The sequence below is a fragment of the Trichomycterus rosablanca genome, chromosome 6 (assembly GCF_030014385.1).
Source record: "Trichomycterus rosablanca isolate fTriRos1 chromosome 6, fTriRos1.hap1, whole genome shotgun sequence".
NCBI classification, from domain to species: domain Eukaryota; kingdom Metazoa; phylum Chordata; class Actinopteri; order Siluriformes; family Trichomycteridae; genus Trichomycterus; species Trichomycterus rosablanca.
Genome location: NC_085993.1, coordinates 49,885,791 through 49,906,821, shown reverse-complemented (window position 1 = coordinate 49,906,821; position 21,031 = coordinate 49,885,791). Strand labels below are relative to the sequence as shown.

The 21,031-nt window shown below is 40.7% G+C and overlaps 1 protein-coding gene across 1 annotated transcript in view; it reads left to right on the top strand.

Moving 5' to 3' along the window:
- ghrhrb (growth hormone releasing hormone receptor b) overlaps window positions 1–21,031 on the top strand; it is a 58,703-nt gene that overhangs the window by 15,740 nt on the left and 21,932 nt on the right. The window contains exon 2 of the mRNA XM_062997105.1: window positions 6,054–6,162. Within this exon, the coding sequence (XP_062853175.1) occupies window positions 6,054–6,162 (109 nt within the window). The remainder of the gene's footprint in view (window positions 1–6,053; window positions 6,163–21,031) is intronic.

The following is a 21,031-nucleotide window of genomic DNA, read 5'->3' as shown; positions in this document are numbered from 1 at the left end:
AAATTCTAAACTAAAAAATACATTTTACATTTTCAGCAGACGCATTTATCTAAAGCGACTTACACAATGAGCTGAACACGATGAGCAATTGAGGGTTAAGGACCTTGCTCAGGGACCCAACAGTGGGGACTTGGTGGTGGCGGGGCTTGAACCGGCAACCTTCTGTTTATTAGACCAGTACCTTAACCACTGAGCTATCACTGCCACATTCAAATATCACGTTAAATGTAAAGTTTTTTTATTGTTTGTTTTGAATATAAATGAAGTTGCAGTCGCCCATGCAGTTTGAATCTTAGCTCTGCTACCGGTCGGCTGGGCGCCCCCTAGCGGGCACATTTGGCAGTGCCTGCAGCAGACAAAATTGGCTACCAGTCTGCTGGGTGCGAAAGACCGGACTAATAAGTAAGCGGAGTCTTCAACGCTGTGTAAGGACCCTGGTTATGCCTAGTTCACACTACACGATTTTTGCCCTGATTTTCACCTGCCGGCTCAGGAGAAACTCGTCTCTCAATCGCTATGTGTGAACTACTCAACAACTCGCGACTGAAGATAAATATCTAGCATGCCAGATATTTGGATATGAGTCAGCCGCCTGGCGATGAGTGCCATGCCGAACAGCCAATGAGAACGCAAGATACGGTGTGAGGGGATACGCATGGGAGGAGTGTAAAAAAAGGTGGGACAGGGGAGTAATATAGTTTATATCAGAATACATCAGCACACACACAAGTTTTACAGTATTTCTGACCTTATCGTTCTCTACAAAACACCAACGCTGCATTGCAAAATATATTTATTAATCTCCAACTCACTACAGAACAATCCATGCTGGTCGCGTTGCCAAATCCACTCAGATTCATTTATTTTTCCTCTTTGATTTTACGCTGCACATCAGCGCACAAACTCTGATCGTTCGCTACTTGTTGATGTGCATTTTTGGACGGGGTATCGTTAAACCCCTCGTCACTTCTAGCATTTGTTTTCATGACAAAACGTAGTTTGGGAGACCAGAGAAGCTCGCCTGCGATTCCAGTTGGTGATAGATGGTGTAGTGTGAAACCCCCTATCACCGATCAGTCGTGTAGAGTGAGAGCCACACCGACTTGAAAGACTCTCGATTACAAGAGATAAAGTCGTGTAGTGTGAACTTGGCATTAGCGGTCCAAGGTGCCTGTACAGAGCTGGAGGATCATGGAAATCAGTGCGTGACTCTCCGTGCGAGAGACCGGGCTCACATGCGAATCCACCGAAGTACGGATGAATAAGAAGGGGAAGGGGACTGCGGATATACTCTCCTCGTACGCCATCGGGGTCTCCAGCATCGGAAGACTAACTGGCTATGCTAAAATCGGGAGAACAGGGGAGAAAATTTATAAATAATAATAAAAAAAAACTACTTAAACAGAATGTTGTTTTAATTCCAGTATATCATAAAGCAGCATTATGGCTGTGTGTCAATCCACAACACAGTGTTCTAATCTAATAATACTGTGTTAGTAGTAAGTGGTTTGAGACAATATCTTCTAGTAAAGTGGAGAAACACACATAAAACACACCAGCAATGCACATAAGTGAAAACTGTTTTGGTATTTTGTATATTTGTCAGTGACAAATACATTTTTAAAATTATAATCATAAGACATGCCGCAGGCAACATATCTGGGGAGTTTGATGCCTTTCACCCAATGAATCAGACCCACTGCAACCAGACAGTGAATGGATGAATAATTAAAAAATGTTGTATTTGAAATAATTGACATTACTAAACTCATACACACATACTCACTATATGCTCGACAGTATGTGGACACTTTATCATGAGTTTGTTGGACTTGTCATTAACATTTATCCATCCAATAAAAATTGTACACTTAAAAGAAATCAGGTGGCAAAGCGGTAAAACATGCCATCACACTAGAGCTGACATCTCAAACTTGTAGAATGGAATCTCAGCTCTGCCAACCGTACACAAAGCTGATCCACATATATATATGAACTCACCCCCGTGCAGGTAAAAAGAAGCGATCGGCTATTGCACACATGTCGGAGGGGGCGCATGTTAGTCACAGTGGAGCACAACATCAGTAGAGACGAAGCGTGATGCAATCGGGTAATAGGATACGACTAGATTGGGAGGAAAATTGAAATAAATAGCTACCGGGAGGACACACTTCATGATTATTGTTAGGTATGGGCCAGTGACATAGACCTATGGAAAAATATGTAGAGAGTTCCTCCCCCACGGGTCAAAGATTGCAACAACATTTCAGCCTGGGTCAGCAGGGCCGGCTGTAAGATAGGAAAGTTTTATTAACAAATACTAGCAGATACAAGCTGGCAGATTTTTAATGTTACATGAATTATACGTTATAAATGTTTATTATTTTCTTTTTTTCTTTTTCCCCCAATTTTTATCCCCCAGTCTAGTCGTGTCCAATTACTGATTCGACCCTTCACCACTGACTGAGGACGTCTCTCAACTGACATGCGCCCCCTCCAGTACGCACAGTCAGTACAGACTGCATTTTTCACCTGCACGAGTCGAGTTCATATACTTGACGGGAACTGTGTACGGAGGGCCAAACCCCCATCAGCATTATTCCTCAGCCCTGTGCAGGCGCCATCAGTCAGCCAGCAGGGGCCGCAGTCACACCAGTTATGAGGACCTATGATCCGACTTTCTTACCCTCTAACCCTGAACAACAGCCAATCGTTGTTCATGCAGCCGCCCAGCCTAGTCGAAAAAACAGAGCTGAGATTCGATACGATGTATTCGAAACCCCAACTCTGGTGAGCTAGCGTACTTTACCGCTGCACCACCTGAGCGGCCATAAATGTTTATTATTTTCAATTATTTTTTTGTTGTGTTTGACAAAGCAAACCTTCCAGCAGAACTAGCCAGAATAATCTTCCTTCAAATTAGTCTTTGTGCCCCCATTCACTTGTTTATCTACTTTCTCTTCGCACTAGATGAGGACACACACACACACACACACACACGGACACACACACACACAGTGACTTAAAGCCAATGAGTCAGGGAATCAGAGACATCTATCTCGGCTCGTCCACATGACCTGCAGCGTTATAATCCCTGTCATCAGGACCAGAGGTCAAATACACATACAGCGCTGCCATCTGCTGAAGGCTACGACCTTCCAAAGCATTTACACAAATACACACATCCTCTGTAGCACAAACACACACCACAAACTCCCACTTACTCCCCGACAAACACTGACAGCCTCCGCGATCTGCTATTCCCTCCACAAACTGCTGTAAGCAAAGGCTTCGTGTTGTGTATCATCAGTCTGATTCCTCTGTGACAGTAAGAAAAGGTTTATTAACTTTGTGGCAACAGTTTGGTGAGTTCTCTAGCCTGGTTTAGCATGACTTACAACATTCATACAGATATAACTGCAATCCATGCCTCCCTTCGAAATGACTTCACAAATTCTCCTTTGAGTACTTAGGTTCCCACAGACACACTTCAAAACCTTGAGAAAGCTTCTCAGATAAGTGAAAACTCTTACCACTGGATTAAAAGGCCAGTCAGGTGTCTACATACTTTTGGCAATACAGTGTAAAGATGTCTCTGCATCTGATTGGTTTAGAGATTTAAACCTGACGTACTGTTGAACATTTTACTGGTTTATTAAAGCATTTGGTTCCGTCATACACTTACTAATTAAATAAATATGGTGTATTTTGTTAATTCACTATATTTGTATTTAGGACAGTTGTAGCAGCCTAGCAGTTAAGGTAATGGACTAGTAATCAGAAGGTTACCACGGCCAAGTTGCCACTGCTGGGCCCTTGAGCAAGGCCCTTAACCCTTAGTTGCTTAGATTGTATACTGTAAGTTGCTTTAGATAAAAGCATCTGCTAAATGCCGAAAATGTAAATGTAAATACAGCGGTACCTTGAAACTCAGTGTCAGTTGGTTCTAGGAGTAGCGTTGAGTTAAAAGACGTTGAGTATTAAGGTATTTTTTCCCATAAGGATGTTTGGGAAACCTGTTAATGCGTCCATGGCCCCGTGGAACTGCAGATATTTTAGTCTCATGTAAAATAATGGGGTTGTTTTTAACACTTATAGACTGAAAATAACACAAATATAATATAAAAACACTGGAATACAATAAAAGCTGCACTTTATCTTTAATTCTTTATTGTTTTCTTATGTTACTTAATTAGAGGAGAGAACAAATAAGCAGTAATAATTAAGAGAGGTTTAGTGTTTCTATGTCGTTGTTTTAATACATTAAGTTACTTTTTTTTTTTTTTTAACCAGAAGCGTTTTAGACTCTGGGAGAAGCTGATTCTGATTCTCACCATTTCTCAGAAGCTTGAGCTGTAACACAAGTTTAAAAGTAAAACAGGGAGGAAAATCCAGATAAACACAGATACATGTCGAGCTGTAACACTGGATTCCACACAAATGTAGATTCGTCTCATATTCACACTTTGATGAGAATCTACTGCACCACTGAACAAAGCAGCAGTCTCACACACATTGAGTTCAAGGGCACAAATTTCAAAATTAAGGGTGTTGAGTTTTAAAGATTTTGAGTTTAGGGGACGTTGAGTTACAAGGTACCACTGAATAAATTAAACCATCATATCGACGCAGTATCTGAGTTTTAAATGTGGGTCAGTGTGCTGCTGTAAAACATTTTAGACACCAAACTTCACTTCACTTCTTCTCTTCATCCAGTATAATCTCATAAATCCAGCAGCGCTCGTTTTGTTTGTGGAAACTTTGGTGCATTTATTTTTTTTGGAGCAATAAATCACTTCACTGCTGTAAAAGTCGTCCGCTGGAGTGTGTACAAAACAACACAGGTTTATTATATGATGGTAAATACTTCCCAGCACTGTAGATAAATTAACCTGACCAGAAACTCACCATATAACCAGAATCACCTATTCAAGAGTAGTAAACCGAACCAGAGCTGATTGCTTTATTAATATTTACACACTTTTGGTTCTGTGTATCATTCTGAGAAGTTCTGTATAGAGTAATGAGATAAAACAGAGGCTAAACACCAACACATCTCTGTTCTTAATATTTTATAAATAGATTAAATGATATTCCCTTTCTCTCTCTCTCTCACTCTCTCTCTGTCCTCATATATAATGAGTGTTAGACAAGATAAAAAGAGCTCATCTGGGTTCATGATTTTTTAATTTGTTCACATTTTTTCCAATTTTTCTCCTAATTTAGTCATGTCGAATTACCCGATTGTATTTCACTTCCTCTCTACTGCTGCTAATATCTATGCAATGCTGCATCACCATCGATCAGCCAGCAAAGGTCATAATTACATTTACATTTTCAGTATTTAGTGGACGCTTTTTATCCAAAGCGACTTACAGTACTCTGACAGTATATTGTCTAAGCAATTGAGGTTTAAGCACCTTGCTTAAGGGCCCAACAGTGGCAACCTGGCAGTGGTGGGGCTTGAACCAGCGACCTTTCGATAACTAGCCCAGTACCCTACCTGCTAGGCTACAAGTGCCTTGCATCAGAAATGAGAAATCCCTTCTGTCATCCAACCCTGATGAACGAGCCAATCATTGTCTGTGTAGGCGCCCAGCCTGCTGGTAGCACAAGTTATTGTTAACACCCAGGTTCATGATTTTTATGCAGAATATTATTTGTTCTTGGTGGTGTGTTGTGGATTTATTTTATTATTATTATTATTATGTTGTAAGAGGGTCTTTTCTTTGGCATGTAATGAACAGATAATGTTGAGATGTTAAGTTTTATTAGGTGTAGATGCCCACTTATAGTCGGGCATACACTGGCCATTACACAGGCGTTATATTATTCATGAAGATCCTGAAATCTACTTTAAGGATGTATAGTCCTATAAGAACGATCCTAAACTATTGTTACAGCCTGGATGCTGACCCCAGCACTGGATATTGAGCGTTTACTTACACAGTGCCATGTGTATTCCATACCTGGGACACATCAAGAACAAATACACGTTTATAGCAATAGCATTTTAGAGTTACAATAATACTGTATTAAATTATCTTTGGCAGGGGGAAGCGATCCATCCAGTGTGTGCGCTGGTGGCTCAGCATATGAAGGCTCAGGAGGAGTGCAACTACACACGTCAGCTAGAAACCCGTAACCAAACCAAAATCACTGGTGAGTTACCTATATAACTGACATATATAAGTATGGATGTGTATACATATATATATATATATATACAGTATATGTGTGTGTGTGTGTGTGTGTGTGTGTACAAGTGTATGTAAGTGCACTTGTAGATGTGTGCATGCATGCACATATGGGTATTTGTTTGCATACATTTATGTACAGTGGGGAAAATAAGTATTTGATCCCCTGCTGATTTTGTAAGTTTACCCCCTTACAAAGACTTGAACAGTCTATAATTTTTATGGAAGGTTTATTTTAACAGAGAGATACAGAATCCAGAAAAAAAACATTAAATAAAAGTTATAACTTAATTTGTATTTAATTAAGGGAAATAAGTATTTGATCCCCTACCAACCAGCAAGAATTCTGACCCCCACAGACCGGTTATGTGCCCATGAGGCACACAAATTAGTCCTGTCCCTGTATAAAAGACTCCTGTCACAGAATCAGTTTCTTCCGTTCAAATCTCTCAACCACCATGGGCAAGACCAAAGAGCTATCAAAGGACGTCAGGGACAAGATTGTAGACCTGCACAAGGCTGGAATGGGCTACAAGACCATCAGCAAGAAGCTTGGTGAGAAAGAGACCACTGTTGGTGCGATCATTCGAAAATGGAAGAAATACAAGATCTCACCTGGTGGGGTAAGAATGATTCTGAGAAAGGTGAGGTCAGCCCAGAATTACACGGGAGGAGCTTGTCAATGATCTCAGGGGAGCTGGGAGCAAAGAAATGCTGGATATGACCCCAAGAACACCATCCCCACCGGGCATTTCTCTGCCTCCAAATACGGCGAGTGGAGTTGATGCCAAAGAGCTCAATTTTGGTCTCATCTGAGCATATCACATTCTCCCAAGCTTTCTCTGAATCATTCAGGTGTTCATTGGCAAACTTCAGACGGGCCTGTACATGAGCCTTCTTGAGCAGAGGGACTTTGCGGGCACTGCAGGATCTCAATCCATTACGGCGAAGTGTGTTACTAATGGTTTTCTTGGTGACTGTGCTCCCAGCTCCCTTGAGATCATTGACAAGCTCCTCCCGTGTAATTCTGGACTGACCTCACCTTTCTCAGAATCATTCTTACCCCACCAGGTGAGATCTTGCATGGAGCTCCAGAGCGAGGGTGATTGACTGTGATCTTGTATTTCTTTCATTTTCGAATGATCGCACCAACAGTGGTCTCTTTCTCACCAAGCTTCTTGCTGATGGTCTTGTAGCCCATTCCAGCCTTGTGCAGGTCTATAATCTTGTCCCTGACGTCCTTTGATAGCTCTTTGGTCTTGCCCATGGTAGTCGAGAGATTTGAACGGAAGAAACTGATTCTGTGACAGGAGTCTTTTATACAGGGACAGGACTAATTTGTGTGCCTCATGGGCACATAACCGGTCTGTGGGGGTCAGAATTCTTGCTGGTTGGTAGGGGATCAAATACTTATTTCCCTTAATTAAATACAAATTAATTTATAACTTTTATTTAATGTTTTTTTTCTGGATTTTTTGTTGATATTCTGTCTCTCTCTGTTAAAATAAACCTTCCATAAAAATTATAGACTGTTCAAGTCTTTGTAAGGGGGTAAACTTACAAAATCAGCAGGGGATCAAATACTTATTTTCCCCACTGTACATGTATGGATATATACACGTTGGCATATCTCACCAAAAATGGCGCAACACTGGTTTGCACTTTATGCACACTATTCACTTTATAGGCTTATATTGCTGTTTTTCTTTTCTTATAATTTCACCTCTACTTTTGAATTATATTGTGTACATTGCATTTTTTGTTTTGTTTTTTAGTACTAATGTGACCGGGCAGTTATAAAAAGCATTTCACTGCTATTCTGTATAGTACTATTGTCATAAGGGGGAAAAATGTACTGCCATCACTAAACTCCAACATAAATCAGTACCTTAAAACTTGACGTCAATTTTTTCCCATAAAGATGTATGAGAAACCTGTTAATGCGTTTCATGGTCCCGTGGAACTGCATATTGTCACGATTACAGCTCCTCTGTGCTCTGGAGCTCCTGTGTGCCACGCCCTCCTCTCCGTGAGCGCACTCGGTCTCCTGCCACGCCCTTCTCTCCTCAGTCTCCAGCCAGCTCCCCTCTCTTGATTGGTTAGCTGCGGCTAATTAGCCCCAGCTGCCAGTATTTAAGAGAGGCTCTGGGAAAGGCTGGTTGGAGACTATTCTTGGTGACTCTGTCTGCTTTGGTAACTCTGTCTGTCTGGTTTCTGAACCTTACTCTGCTTATTGTGCCGTGCTCTGTCTGTCTGTCTGTCTGTCTGTCTGTCTGTCTGTCTGTCTGTCTGTCTGTCTGTCTGTCTGTCTGATTGATTGATTGATTGATTGATTGATTGATTGATTGATTGATTGATTGATTGATTGATTGATTGATTGATTGATTTCAATCTGTTTAGCCTGTTTAGTCTGTTCTGTCCTGTTTAGTTTGTTTAACCCAGTTTAGCTGTTTAGTCTTGTTTAGCCTTTGTCTCTGTTTGTTAGCCCTAGCCCTAGCCCTTTGTTTGTTAGCTCTGTGTTTTAGTTCTGTTTGTTAGCCTTTGTTTATTAGTGTTAGTTCTGTTTATCTCTGTTTAGTCTTTGTAGTCCTGTTTAGTTTGTGTTGCCCTGTCTAGTTCCTGTTTAGCTTAGCTTGGGGTTTAGGTTTGTGTTTCATGTGTTTAGCTTTTAGCTTAGCATATGTTGAGTGTTTGATTTTGTACCTTTGTCTTGTCTTGTTCTACCTGTCTTTGTCTGTTTATTAATAAATATATCAGTTTATACATCTCTGCGTGTGTCCGCCTGTCCGTCATAGCCCAGTAACCGTTACACATACTGTATATTTCATTATGTAAAATAATGAAGTTGTTTGTCACACTTATAGACTGAAAATGACACAAATATAATATAAAAACACTGAAATACAATTAAAAACAGTTAAAAATCCTTATCAAAATACAAAAAAACCTTCACTTTACTTTTACTTCTTTATTGTTTCCTTATGCTTCTTAATGGTGGAAATGCTTGATCCTGGAATACCGTACTGGCGCATTCACATGAGAAGTAACAAAACCGCTTTTGTGCTGCTGTGCCGTTGTTTCATATGAAGTGTGGCGGCGGTGCACAAAACCTCAACATGACTTATTGTACTAAAACAGCGAGTGAAGAATTTCATTAGTGGAGAGAAATTATGATCAGTAATATTGAAGAGAAGTTTAGTGCTCCTGTGTTGTTCTTTTAATACATTAAACCACGTTAAACTTTATTTTGAACCAGAAACGTTTCAGACTCAGAAGCTCGAGCTGTAACACAAGTTTAAAAGTGAAACAGTGAAAAAATTCAGATAAACACAGATACATGTGGAGCTGTAACACTGGATCTGATGGTTATTCCACCTTAATGCAGATTATTCTCATATTCACACTTTCATGACGTTTTATTGCTCAAGCAAAGCGCTGAACAAAGCGGCTGTTTATTGTTAATTTGGAATTAAATACATTTTATGTACCATGTATGGCCTGTTTGTGACTAAACTTTGATTTGACTAAAAAAAAAAGCTAACCAGAGTTAAATGGTAAAATGGTGTGGTAGGCCTCGGTGTTGGGCAGACTAGTTAAAAATGTAAGTAGAGAGGAGATCTATGCTTTTATTTTAATTAAAATAAATCTAATCTTTCAGAGCCAGCTCTTTATATTCTGTGTTTTGGATTCTAGATGAGAAATGTTCATTTGGACAAACTTAATTTGAATCATATGAGATGTTGTTTTTATGACATTGCATGAGCAGCAGTTTAAAGAGTGATGGTAACCCCTTGAAGGAGACACGTGCGTCCTCTTTTCCACATTGGTAGCTGTATTTAAATAGGAGAGACTCAGCTGGTTGGGAGTCTCTAAACAATGCTTTGGGAAAATAATTGGTTTACAGGGCTATAATATGTTAAACTTAGTATCCTTACCTGCTCCTCCCAGCTTGTTGACCACTGATTGGTAGATGAGGACCTACCTAGCAGGACTAGATATCCATTATGCTTTAGAACATTTCAAGAACCCTCTTGTTAACCTTTCAAGCTATTATGAGCAATCGATTGACAGTAAGGAGTAAAAATATATACAGTATTGTCTCCTGCAGCTCATCTTTTAGCTCTGCTGCTGTGCCACCCTGCCAGCTGTGAGCTGGTCTTTAGCCAGTCGATGCAAGTTAGTCTGTCTCATTAGGTCGTACACATTATCAGGGAGGACAGTTGATGTAGTAGAAGGGCGCTGAAGGTGGCATATTTATTCATTCTTAGTAAACTGCGTTCAACAAATGCTGGATGTATCAGCCTGAGAGTTTAGGATTTGTCTTATATCCACCATATGAATTATCCATCAAACTGCCAATTATAAAGTTATTGTCATAAAGTAAATAACCCCTTACTAACTTTAAAGCTGGGATTTTCAAACCCTGTGGGTCGCTTAAAAAAAAGCGCTTTAAAGCATTATAAACATTAGAAATCAAGAAGTCCTGCCTAAAAACGAGCTTCTGGAGGAAGTGTGTTTTTTTCTCTTTATAAAACATTTATTCACTGCTCAAGAGTCCAACGGTGTGAATTTACATTTGTTTTTGTGCACACCTTAGAAGGCTCACTTGTTTGCAATTGCTGTGATGAAACTGGTCTTTTTTCATTGTGTCTGCTTGGGTTACTTCCATAGTTTCCTCCCACCTCCCAAAATACTGCCAGTAGAATTAATAGGTGAGTGTGTGTTTTCCTGTGATGGACTGGTCAGTTAATGTTAGTCAGTTCAGAGGTTGGCCTACTGTTTTACAGCTGAGCTGTTGTTGTTTCTGTTCCTTTGTTTAGGAGTGCGTTTATGGGAATTTTTGACCATTCTTCCAGAAGCGCATTTGTGAGGTCAGACACTGATGTTGGACGAGAAGGCCTGGCTCACAGTCTCTGCTCTAATTCATCCCAAAGGTGTTCTATCGGGTTGAGGTCAGGCCAGTTAAGTTCTTCCACACCAAACTTGACTGGACTTGTTGTACAGGTGGCATCACGGTACCACGCTGGAATTCACTGAGCTCCTGAGAGCGACCCGTTTTTTCACTAATGTGTGTAGAAGCAGTCTGCATGCCGAGGTGCTTGGTTTTATACACCTGTGGCCTTGGAAGTGATTGGAACCTGAATTCAATTATTTGGATGGGTGAGTGAATACTTTTGGCAACATAGTGTGTGTATATATATATACTTTTGTTATACTACACATACTGTAAGTTACAGTATATATACAGTAAGTCTAAATATTGTACTTTTTTTAGGGCGGCACAGTGGCTCGGTTGGTAGCACTGTTGCTTTACAGCAAGAAGGTCCCTGGTTCAGTTCCCATGTAGAGCGGTCCAGATCCTTTCTGTGTGGAGTTTGCATGTTACAAAAAGTCCCGCTAGGTGTGTGTGTGTGTGTGTTTGCCCTGTGATGAACTGATGACCTGTCCATGGTGTTTCCTACCTTTCACCCGGGGATTCAAACCCACCGTGACCCTGAGTAGCATGAATTGTTGGTAAAACAGACAATGAATGAATGTATTGTTCTACATGCATTATTTTAATGTTGCTAACATGCTGTGTCTAAAAAGGCATCATTGTGGCCACTCATGTGGCTGTTTTTCACAGGGTGGGTAAGCCTGACCGGAGTTCCAGATAACTGGTGCAGTTACGACCTCTGCTGGCTGATTAATGGTGCCTGCGCAGGGTTGGGAAATAATGCTGATCAGGGTGTGGCTCTCCGTACACAAGACTGATCCGCATATGAACTCGCCTCTAGCAGGTGAAAAGAGGCAGTCGGTACTGAGGGGGCGTGTCAGTTACAAAGCTCCACAGTCAGCAGCGGTAGAGGTGAAGTGCAATGCAATCAGGGTAATTGGTTATGACTAGATTAGGGGAGAAAATTGAGGGGGGAAAAAAGGAAGAAAAAAAGGTATTATTGCACTTTGAGTGATTTTAAAATTTCCTTTTGTTCCAGAAGTATTTAGTAAACGTTTAGAATCTTTAACTAAACATGCACACGAGTCCCCGCTGGCTGCAGCTTCCGTTTGTTTCACTCAGACTGCATTTGCAACCTCGAAAAGTCTCAACTCACTTCCACTCGCACATTCATTCTACTTGAAGCCATAAACCAAATTCTCCTGTAATGTTATTTAATGTCGTTTTAGCAGCATCTAGATTATTTTTATTTTCCCCTAAAACAAGTCAGACTGAAAACAGGCCTTTTCAGACACAAAGCAAACACAAAGATTGTGTTATCAGTCACTGTTTTATAGCAGAGGCCCTGAAACGGTACCGTACAGCAACCCCCCCTGCCTTCAGGCACCCAAGAAAACTCCAGGGAGAGTAAACAAAATAGGGTCATTAGGGTAAAAAATGTACTGCTGTCACTAAACCCCAAAATGAAGCAGCTTGATTGAATTATGAGCACCGAATCTATTTTGTATGATAAACAACTTGTCATTCATCAGAAACTTGAATATCTCTGCACTGTTTAACTAAAGTAGTTTATTTATTCATTCATTCATTTACATTTGGTGCATTTAGCAGATTTCCCTCTCTACTGATGTTGATCCCCGCCCTGGTTGAGAAGAGCCGTGACTGACACACGCCCCCTCCGACACGTGTGCAGTACCTGACTGTATCTTTTCACCCGCACGAGGCGAGTTCATGTGCGGATCAGCTTTGTGTACGGAGAGCCAGGCGCCTGATTACTTGCATGATATTCAGTCAGAACTGTAAGGCACTTTGGGAAAAATTGTTGCTAAACGCAGTTGTAGCTTAGTGGTGAAGGTACTGGACTAGTATTCACAAGGTCACTGGTTCAAGCCCCACCACTGCCAGGTTGCCACTGTTGAGCCGTTGAGCAAGGCCCTTAACCCTCAACCGCTGGACTGTCACTGTACTGTAAGTCGCTTTGAATAAAGGCGTCTGCTAAATGTTGTACATCTAAAATACAAACCTTTGTATTTTTTTCTTTAAAATGTGTTAAAAACAAGAATCGATGATTTGTTTATACTTTTAACTTTATTTTAGCTGAAATAAGAACAAAGAACAAGTTTTCAGTGACCGACTTAATTGTATTTTGCTAATATAGACGAATTATATCTGTTTTTTTATGATCATATTTGAGTTCCTGATTTGATTTGTTAACCATTAACGAGCACTGATGATGTGAAAGAAACAAACAGGGCTTTGAATTGTGCTTAATAAATGTTGATTCTTAAATGTAAAGCTGAGATCAGTTTACCCCAAACCCATTCACTCTGATTCACAGTCAGTCAAGTGGACGCTTTGTTCTTCCATTATGGAAAGTGTTCTTATGCAGCATGCACATGTAATACTGTTCATCATCTCTCACTTTCTTAACCGCTTATCCAGTTAGGGTCGTGGGGGGTGGTGGTGCTGGAGCCTATCCCAGCTTTTCAATGAGCGCAACGCACACAGTAACACCCACCCTGGACGGGCCGCCAGTCCATCACAGGGCAGACACACTAACCTATAGGGCAATTCAGTGTCTCCAATTAACCCGATGGGCGGCACGGTGGTTTGTTGGGTAGCACTGTCGCCTCACAGCAAGAAGGTCCTGGGTTTGATCCCCAGGCGGGGCGGTCCGGGTCCTTTCTGTGTGGGTTTCCTCCGGGAGCTCCGGTTTCCTCCCACAGTCCAAAAACATGCAGTCAGGTTAATTGGAGACACTGAATTACCCTATAGGTGAATGGGTGTGTGTATGTGTGTGTATGAGTGTGTGTGTGTGTGTGTATCTGCCCTGCGATGGACTGGCACCCCATCCAGGGTGTTACTGTGTGCCTTGAGCCCATTCAAAAGCTGGGATAGGCCCCAGCAACAACCCCTTGACGCACGACTCTACAAACCTAGAAACAATTTAGTATCTCTAATGAACCTGACTGCATGTTTTTGGACTGTGGGAGGAAACCGAAGCACCCGTAGGAAACCCACGCAGACACGGGGAGAACATGCAAACTCCACACAGAAAGGACCCAGACCACTACACCTGGGAATTGAACCCAGGACACACTGTGCCACCCTATGCGCATGTACAGTACGATGAAATTCTTTTTCCATACATCCCAGCTTGTTTGGAAGTTGGGGTCAGAGCGCAGGGTCAAGCTTTGTACGACACCCATGGAATCAAGAGAGCTAAGGGCCCAACAATGGCTACATGGCAGAGCTGAGATTCAAACCCACAACCTTCTAGTTGGTAACCCAAAGCTCTACCCACTAGGCTACCACTGTTAGTCCTTCGGCTAACAATGGACCTACAGCAATAAATATGAAGCATAAATTAATAAGAGTGGGCAGTAGCATAGTGGTTAAGGTACTGCAGTAGTAATCGGAAGGTCGCTGGTTCAAGCCCTATCACTGCCAGGTTGTAACTGTTGGACCCTCGAGCAAGGCCCTTAACCCTCAATTGCTTAGACAGTATACTGTCACAGTGCTGTAAGTCGCTTTGGATAAAAGCATCTGCTGAAGATGAAGAGGTGGAGTGTTTTGTAAAGCACTGGTACAACATCATATCAATACCCGTACCTGCCAGAACACGCCTGGTTTCAGTCTTCAGGATGCTGGGATGCATGGAAAGTAAAATCGAGGCAGTTCTGATGAGATGGCCGCGGTGCGAGTGATTCGGATGTGTGGTGCAGGTCTAAGTGCTTCTCCTACATAATAAGAAGCTCCTCTAAACTCTGGTCCACATGGACATTAAATCAGGTAATGAAATAACTTAAGTTTGCGAGACAAGGACACGACTGAAACTCATCCCACATCCTAACGGACCTCCCTTCTCTCCTCCTTGATGAATACTCGCACCCACCTCCTCACTGGGTCCTAATGTGATTTATTACACAACAAATTTGCAGTGGCACTGCCAGGAACCATCTGATCAGAACGGGCAGGGACACAAACCGAAAGATACTTCACCTCTGTACTTGGTTTCTTTTGGATCTTTTGGATCAGCAGTCGTCCCTAACAGCTCTTGAACCTCAAGACTGTTTTTTGCAAATTATTTTCAACAGATGTAAATATTAGTTATGTTTTACCAGAACAGTGAACATGTGAGGTTTTACTTTTAAATAAAAACCACATTACACAAGCACTGTTGTAATTATCTGTTTAGTTTAAAGCTTTTGAGATTCTGAACTCCTCGGTTCAAAACTCGGCTTTGCCACCGGTTGGCAGGGCGCCATCTAGCGGGTGAAATGACCGGACTATGTGGGTGGGGTCTTTAAACGCTGTGTAAGGACCCTGATTATCAGACAGAGAGGCGCCTGTGCAGAATGCAGGGGTGGAAAAGGGTTCCACTAAGGGCTCCAGACGGGTCGTCGGAGGAGTGAGCAACAATATACCCACCTCGACTGCAATCAGGGATCCTCCAGCAGCAGAAGACAGATTGACTACACTAAATTGGGAGAAAATGCAGAAATAAAATGGAAAAAAAAATTAAAAATTAAAATAAACAAAACAAAATTTAAAGCGTTGTTAAAAATAATATAAAAACTAAAAGGTTTCTTAAAAATAATACCAAAACTAAACAAATTGTTAAATATAAACCAAGTTAAACCAACCTAGTTAGAAATAATATAAAAACTGAAAGCTTTGTTAGAAATAATATTAAAACTAAAAGCTTTGTTAAAAAATAACACCAAAACTGAAAGCTTTGTTTCAAATAATACCAAAATAAAACCAAAAGCTCTGTTAAAAATAATACATGAACTAAAAACTAATTTTAAAATGATACCAAAATACCAAAATAAAATTGAAAGCTTTGTTAAAATAATATAAAAACTAAAAGCTTTGTTAACAATAATATTAAAACAAATTTTAAAATTATACAGAAACTGAAAGCTTTGTTAAAAATAATACCAGTAACAATAATAATGACTGAACACAATTTGAGCAACTGAGATTCAAGGGTCTTGTTTAAGGACCCAAAAGTGGCAACCAAAAGTGGTGGGGCTTGAACTAGCAGCCTTCTGATTACTGGCACCCTCTATTCCAGTACCTTAACCTACCCCTGTTCTAACGTTGCTGTAGCTATAACTGATATAACATTTATATGTGATAACACAGATGGACAGTGAGGTAAAACCTGCCTTTGAATAGCCGAGTAGATTTTAGTGGACACAGATAACGGGGGATTTCTTTGATTTGTGTAACCATCATGCTCGTTTCCCATCATCTGTGTTCTTTCATCTGTAGGCTGTGATCTCTGATGTGGAGCGCTGTGAGGAAATCGTTTATCACTGTCCTATCATTTCTCCGAGACTTTTCTATCAAACAGAGGAGCGTTAGGGAGGATTTTTATATATTCTTATATACACCAGCTCATTTTTACACCGGCTCATATATCAAAACGACAGCAGGAGAAGCTAAAGAGGAAGTGAACTGTTCAAAAAGCATGTTTAAACACCTCAGTACACATCACCTCACTACACATGCCGTGTCCCACTCCTCCTGTGATTGTCTGGATAAAAAAATATTATTTAATGTGTAAGTTGAGTTTTTGTCACCTTAAAAAATACAGGCACACTGCCCAGGGTATTCCTGCTTTGTGCCCAGTGTTTCCTGGTAAACCCGGACCCATCATGGCTCTGGGTAAAGAGTGTATTCTTTCATCATGTCAGTGCCCATCTATCTGTCTGTCTGTCTGTCTATCTATCTATCTATCTATCTATCTATCTGTCTGTCTGTCTGTCTGTCTGTCTGTCTGTCTGTCTGTCTGTCTGTTTGTCTGTCTGTCTGTCTATCCAACTGTCAATCTGTCTGTCTGTATGTCTGTCTATCTATCTATCTATCTTTTTAATCTATCTATCTGGCTGGCTGGCTGGCTATCTGTCTGTCTGACTGTCTGTCTGTCTGTCTGTCTGTCTGTCTGTCTGTCTGTGATAAACCCATCATCTAGTAACAGTTTTTCCTCTCCTAAAATCTAAGACCCAATAATCGTATCTACACTGACTACATACCTGAAATGAAGGAGGTGGGGTCGAGGATTGAAATCACAGATCACTATGGTTGATGTCATCCTCATTGTGTCTCTATTCTTGGTATAGCATTGTTGGTTTGTTTAGTTTTTAAATTAATAATTATGAAATAGCCTTGTCTTCACTTGTCTGCATGTGTGCTGACCCCCGCTCTGGAACAAAACTAATAAAATTCTTACTACAATTTAGCACTAGCATCTTGTTTTATCTTGTCTTCCTTTAGACAAAGAGATAGAACTTTATTTCTCTCTGCATCTTGACTGTGTGTGTGTGTGGGGGGGGGGGGGGGGTTCCTCTGAATGCTCCAGTTTTTTCCCACAGTATAAAGACATGCAGTCAGGTTAATTGGAGATACAAAATAGCCCCTATAGGTGTAAATGTGTGAGCACGTGACCTGTCCAGGGTGTCTCCTACCTTTTGACCAGTTCATTGTACTCACTGTGACCCCAAATAGGACGCAGTGGTGGTAAAATAGACAATAAATGAATTGACCTTCCATCCACATGAAAAAGTGGTTTTGGGGCACCAAAATGAAGTAGAAAGTTCTTAAAACTATGTTTGCTGTTTTCATGAGGACAGGTAAAACACACCTATAAAGAAAAAGCTACGACACCAGCATGAACATGCACCATCCAGACAGAAGGGTAGATAACAGGGTTATACAGTATCCTGGTGGTCACTGATATTGAAAATAATTTTTGCATTATATTTTGACATCTATTTGCTGTTGGTGTACGTCTGGCAGAAGCGCCTCAATATTCCACACTCAGTTCTACTCGTTTATCTGTTGATGGGTTTAGCAGTTGTGTTATATTATGACAGAGACAGGGTTAGCATGGTAGAGGAAATAAATGTGGCAATAAGGCTGCGCTACTTCAGGTAAGAAGAAGAGATTAAGGTTACACTATTGGAAAATGTTTAGACCCTATTATTCTTCCACACACCTTGGTGATTGAACCTGAAATGTGGATGTTAAACAGCAGCACATAACATAAACAAGCATGATCAAAATAGTATGAACTGTCAGATAGTCATTTGACAAAATAATAATTATAAAATATCACATTTTAAGATCTTATTTCATCTTTCATGCATTTCTTTGTGTTGTGGTGGCAGCAGGAGACCACACCATAGCACACCAGTACACTTGTATACAACAATAAAGCTAATGGCCTTAATATTAAATTTCCAGGTCATTATTTCACCGCATTTTAAGTCATGGTTTGGATTACAGGGATGATAGGGGGGTCTGACCCTCCTAATTAATATGTGGACCCACCAAAAAGAGGTTTGTGAAGGGGTAAGTTGTAACTTCAGACAGAGCTTAGAAACAAGCTGATGTTAGCTGAAACTCTGAAAGCAATAAAGTGTATTAAATAAGCTGGATAGATCTTTACATTAACATACAGCACCTTCTCTATAGCTTACGCAACTGCAACCTCAATGAGGACGCGATAGATAGATAGATAGATAGATAGATAGATAGATAGATAGATAGATAGATAGATAGATAGATAGATAGATAGATAGATAGATATTAGATAGATAGATAGATAGATAGATAGATAGATAGATAGATAGATAGATAGATAGATAGATAGATAGATAGACAGACAGATAGATAGATAGATAGATAGATAGATAGATAGATAGATAGATAGATAGATAGATAGATAGATAGATAGATAGATAGATAGATAGATAGATATTAGATAGATAGATAGATAGATAGATAGATAGATAGATAGATAGATAGATAGATAGACAGACAGACAGACAGACAGACAGACAGACAGACAGACAGACAGACAGACAGACAGACAGACAGACAGATAGATAGATAGATAGATAGATAGATAGATAGATAGATAGATAGATAGATAGATGATACCCCCCATATTGTCACAATTTAATTCACACTCAGTTTTAAGCACGTTTATAAACTGATTGTCACAATCAAGCCTCTGTGCTCCCAGAGTTTATGTGCCACGCCCCTCTCTCTGGGAGCACATGGAGGTGGTTTGTTTTTGAGATGACCAACCAGAATAGAGGGGACGTTGGCCTATCCCATAAACAAACTATCTTCATGTGCTCCCAGAGAGGGGCGTGGCACATAAACAAACTCTGGGAGCACAGAGGCTGGATTCGTTACATAGATGATTAATTGGCATCATATACACCGACCAGGCATAACATTATGAGCACTGACAGGTGAAGTGAATAACACTGATTATCTTTTCATCACGGCACCTGTTAGTGGGGGGGATATATTAGGCAGCAAGTGAACATTTTATCCTCAAAGCTGATGTTAGAAGCAGGAAAAATGGGCGAGCATGAGGATTTGAGCCAGTTTGTCTTAGCTTTTGTCCTAACCTTTGTTTAGGTTCTCGTTTTATGTGTTTAGCAATTAGCATTAGCATTTAGCTTAGCTTAGGTTTTGTGTTAGTTTGTCTTGTTTTGTTATAATTAAACATTTTTGTTAAATCATCTCTGCGTGTGAGTCTGCCCCTCCTGTCTCATCCTAGCCCATTTCGTTACGAAATGTAATGATTTTATAGGCAGAATTCCTTTGACTTGATTGAAGATCAGATCAATAATTGACACAAAAATCAAGATAACTCCGAAAGGTTTCCAAACTACGCATTGCATCTGTATTCCTGACTGACTTTGACCTCTTTTTCTCTCAGAATAATAGTGATCTATGGGGTACAGAGCTCAGTTCAGCGAGTGCACTCGTGTTACGCAACGTTGGCTGTTCAAAGGCACATCGTTCAAAGATTTGAATTATATAAAGAACGCCGTTCATTTCCATGCTCTTACATGTCGCACACACAAAACTTCCGGCTTCAGAGTCAAGCTGCTGCGTTTCACTGAGTCGCTGAGTGTGTAAACTTTTTACAAACCACAAAAATAAACTTCCACGCATTTAAAATTCAAATGAAAAAGCATACATAATAAACCCGCGCTGATCCCAGTGCTAACAGCACAGACCGAGCCACGCCCGAATGGTCCTGCTATAAAAAATACATTTGCAGCTTTTTCTTTCATAGTGCCGGTCCTAACGAAGCGCCATCAGACCTTTAAAGAGTTGCTGGGTCTTGTGGGGCCCACATCCAGCTCACATGGATCACGTAGTGTGGGATGTCCTGGAATGCTGATTGAGATTTGTGAACTCACGATTCTGTCTGCAGAACTTTTCAGCGTTTCACTTTGGATCACAGTGGTGTCTTTATTCTCGTTGACACTATTTAGTCACATCTGTCGTACTGATAATAGTGTCTGAGAGAACAGAGGATTGTCTGTCACTAAGTATATATGAAATGTGCAAAAATAGATTAATATCTTCAACATAAGACAAAGCTAATGAATCATAAATACATTTGAACTATATAAACAAACAGGGGGTGCAGATTACAGTATTATGCCCACCTGCCATGCCATTATGACCTGCTAGAGGCACAGGTTCAGTATTATGCGCACCTACCCTGCCATTATTACCTGCCGGAGGCACAGATTACAGTATTATGCCCACCTGCCATGCCATTATTACCTGCCGGAGGCACAGATTACAGTATTATGCCCACCTGTCATGCCATTATTACCTGCCGGAGGCACAGATTACAGTATTATGCCCACCTGCCATGCCATTATGACCTGCTAGAGGCACAGGTTCAGTATTATGCGCACCTACCATGCCATTATTACCTGCCGGAGGCACAGATTACAGTATTATGCCCACCTGCCATGCCATTATGATCTGCCGGAGGCACAGATTACAGTATTATGCTCACCTATCATGCCATTATGATCTGCCGGAGGCACAGATTACAGTATTA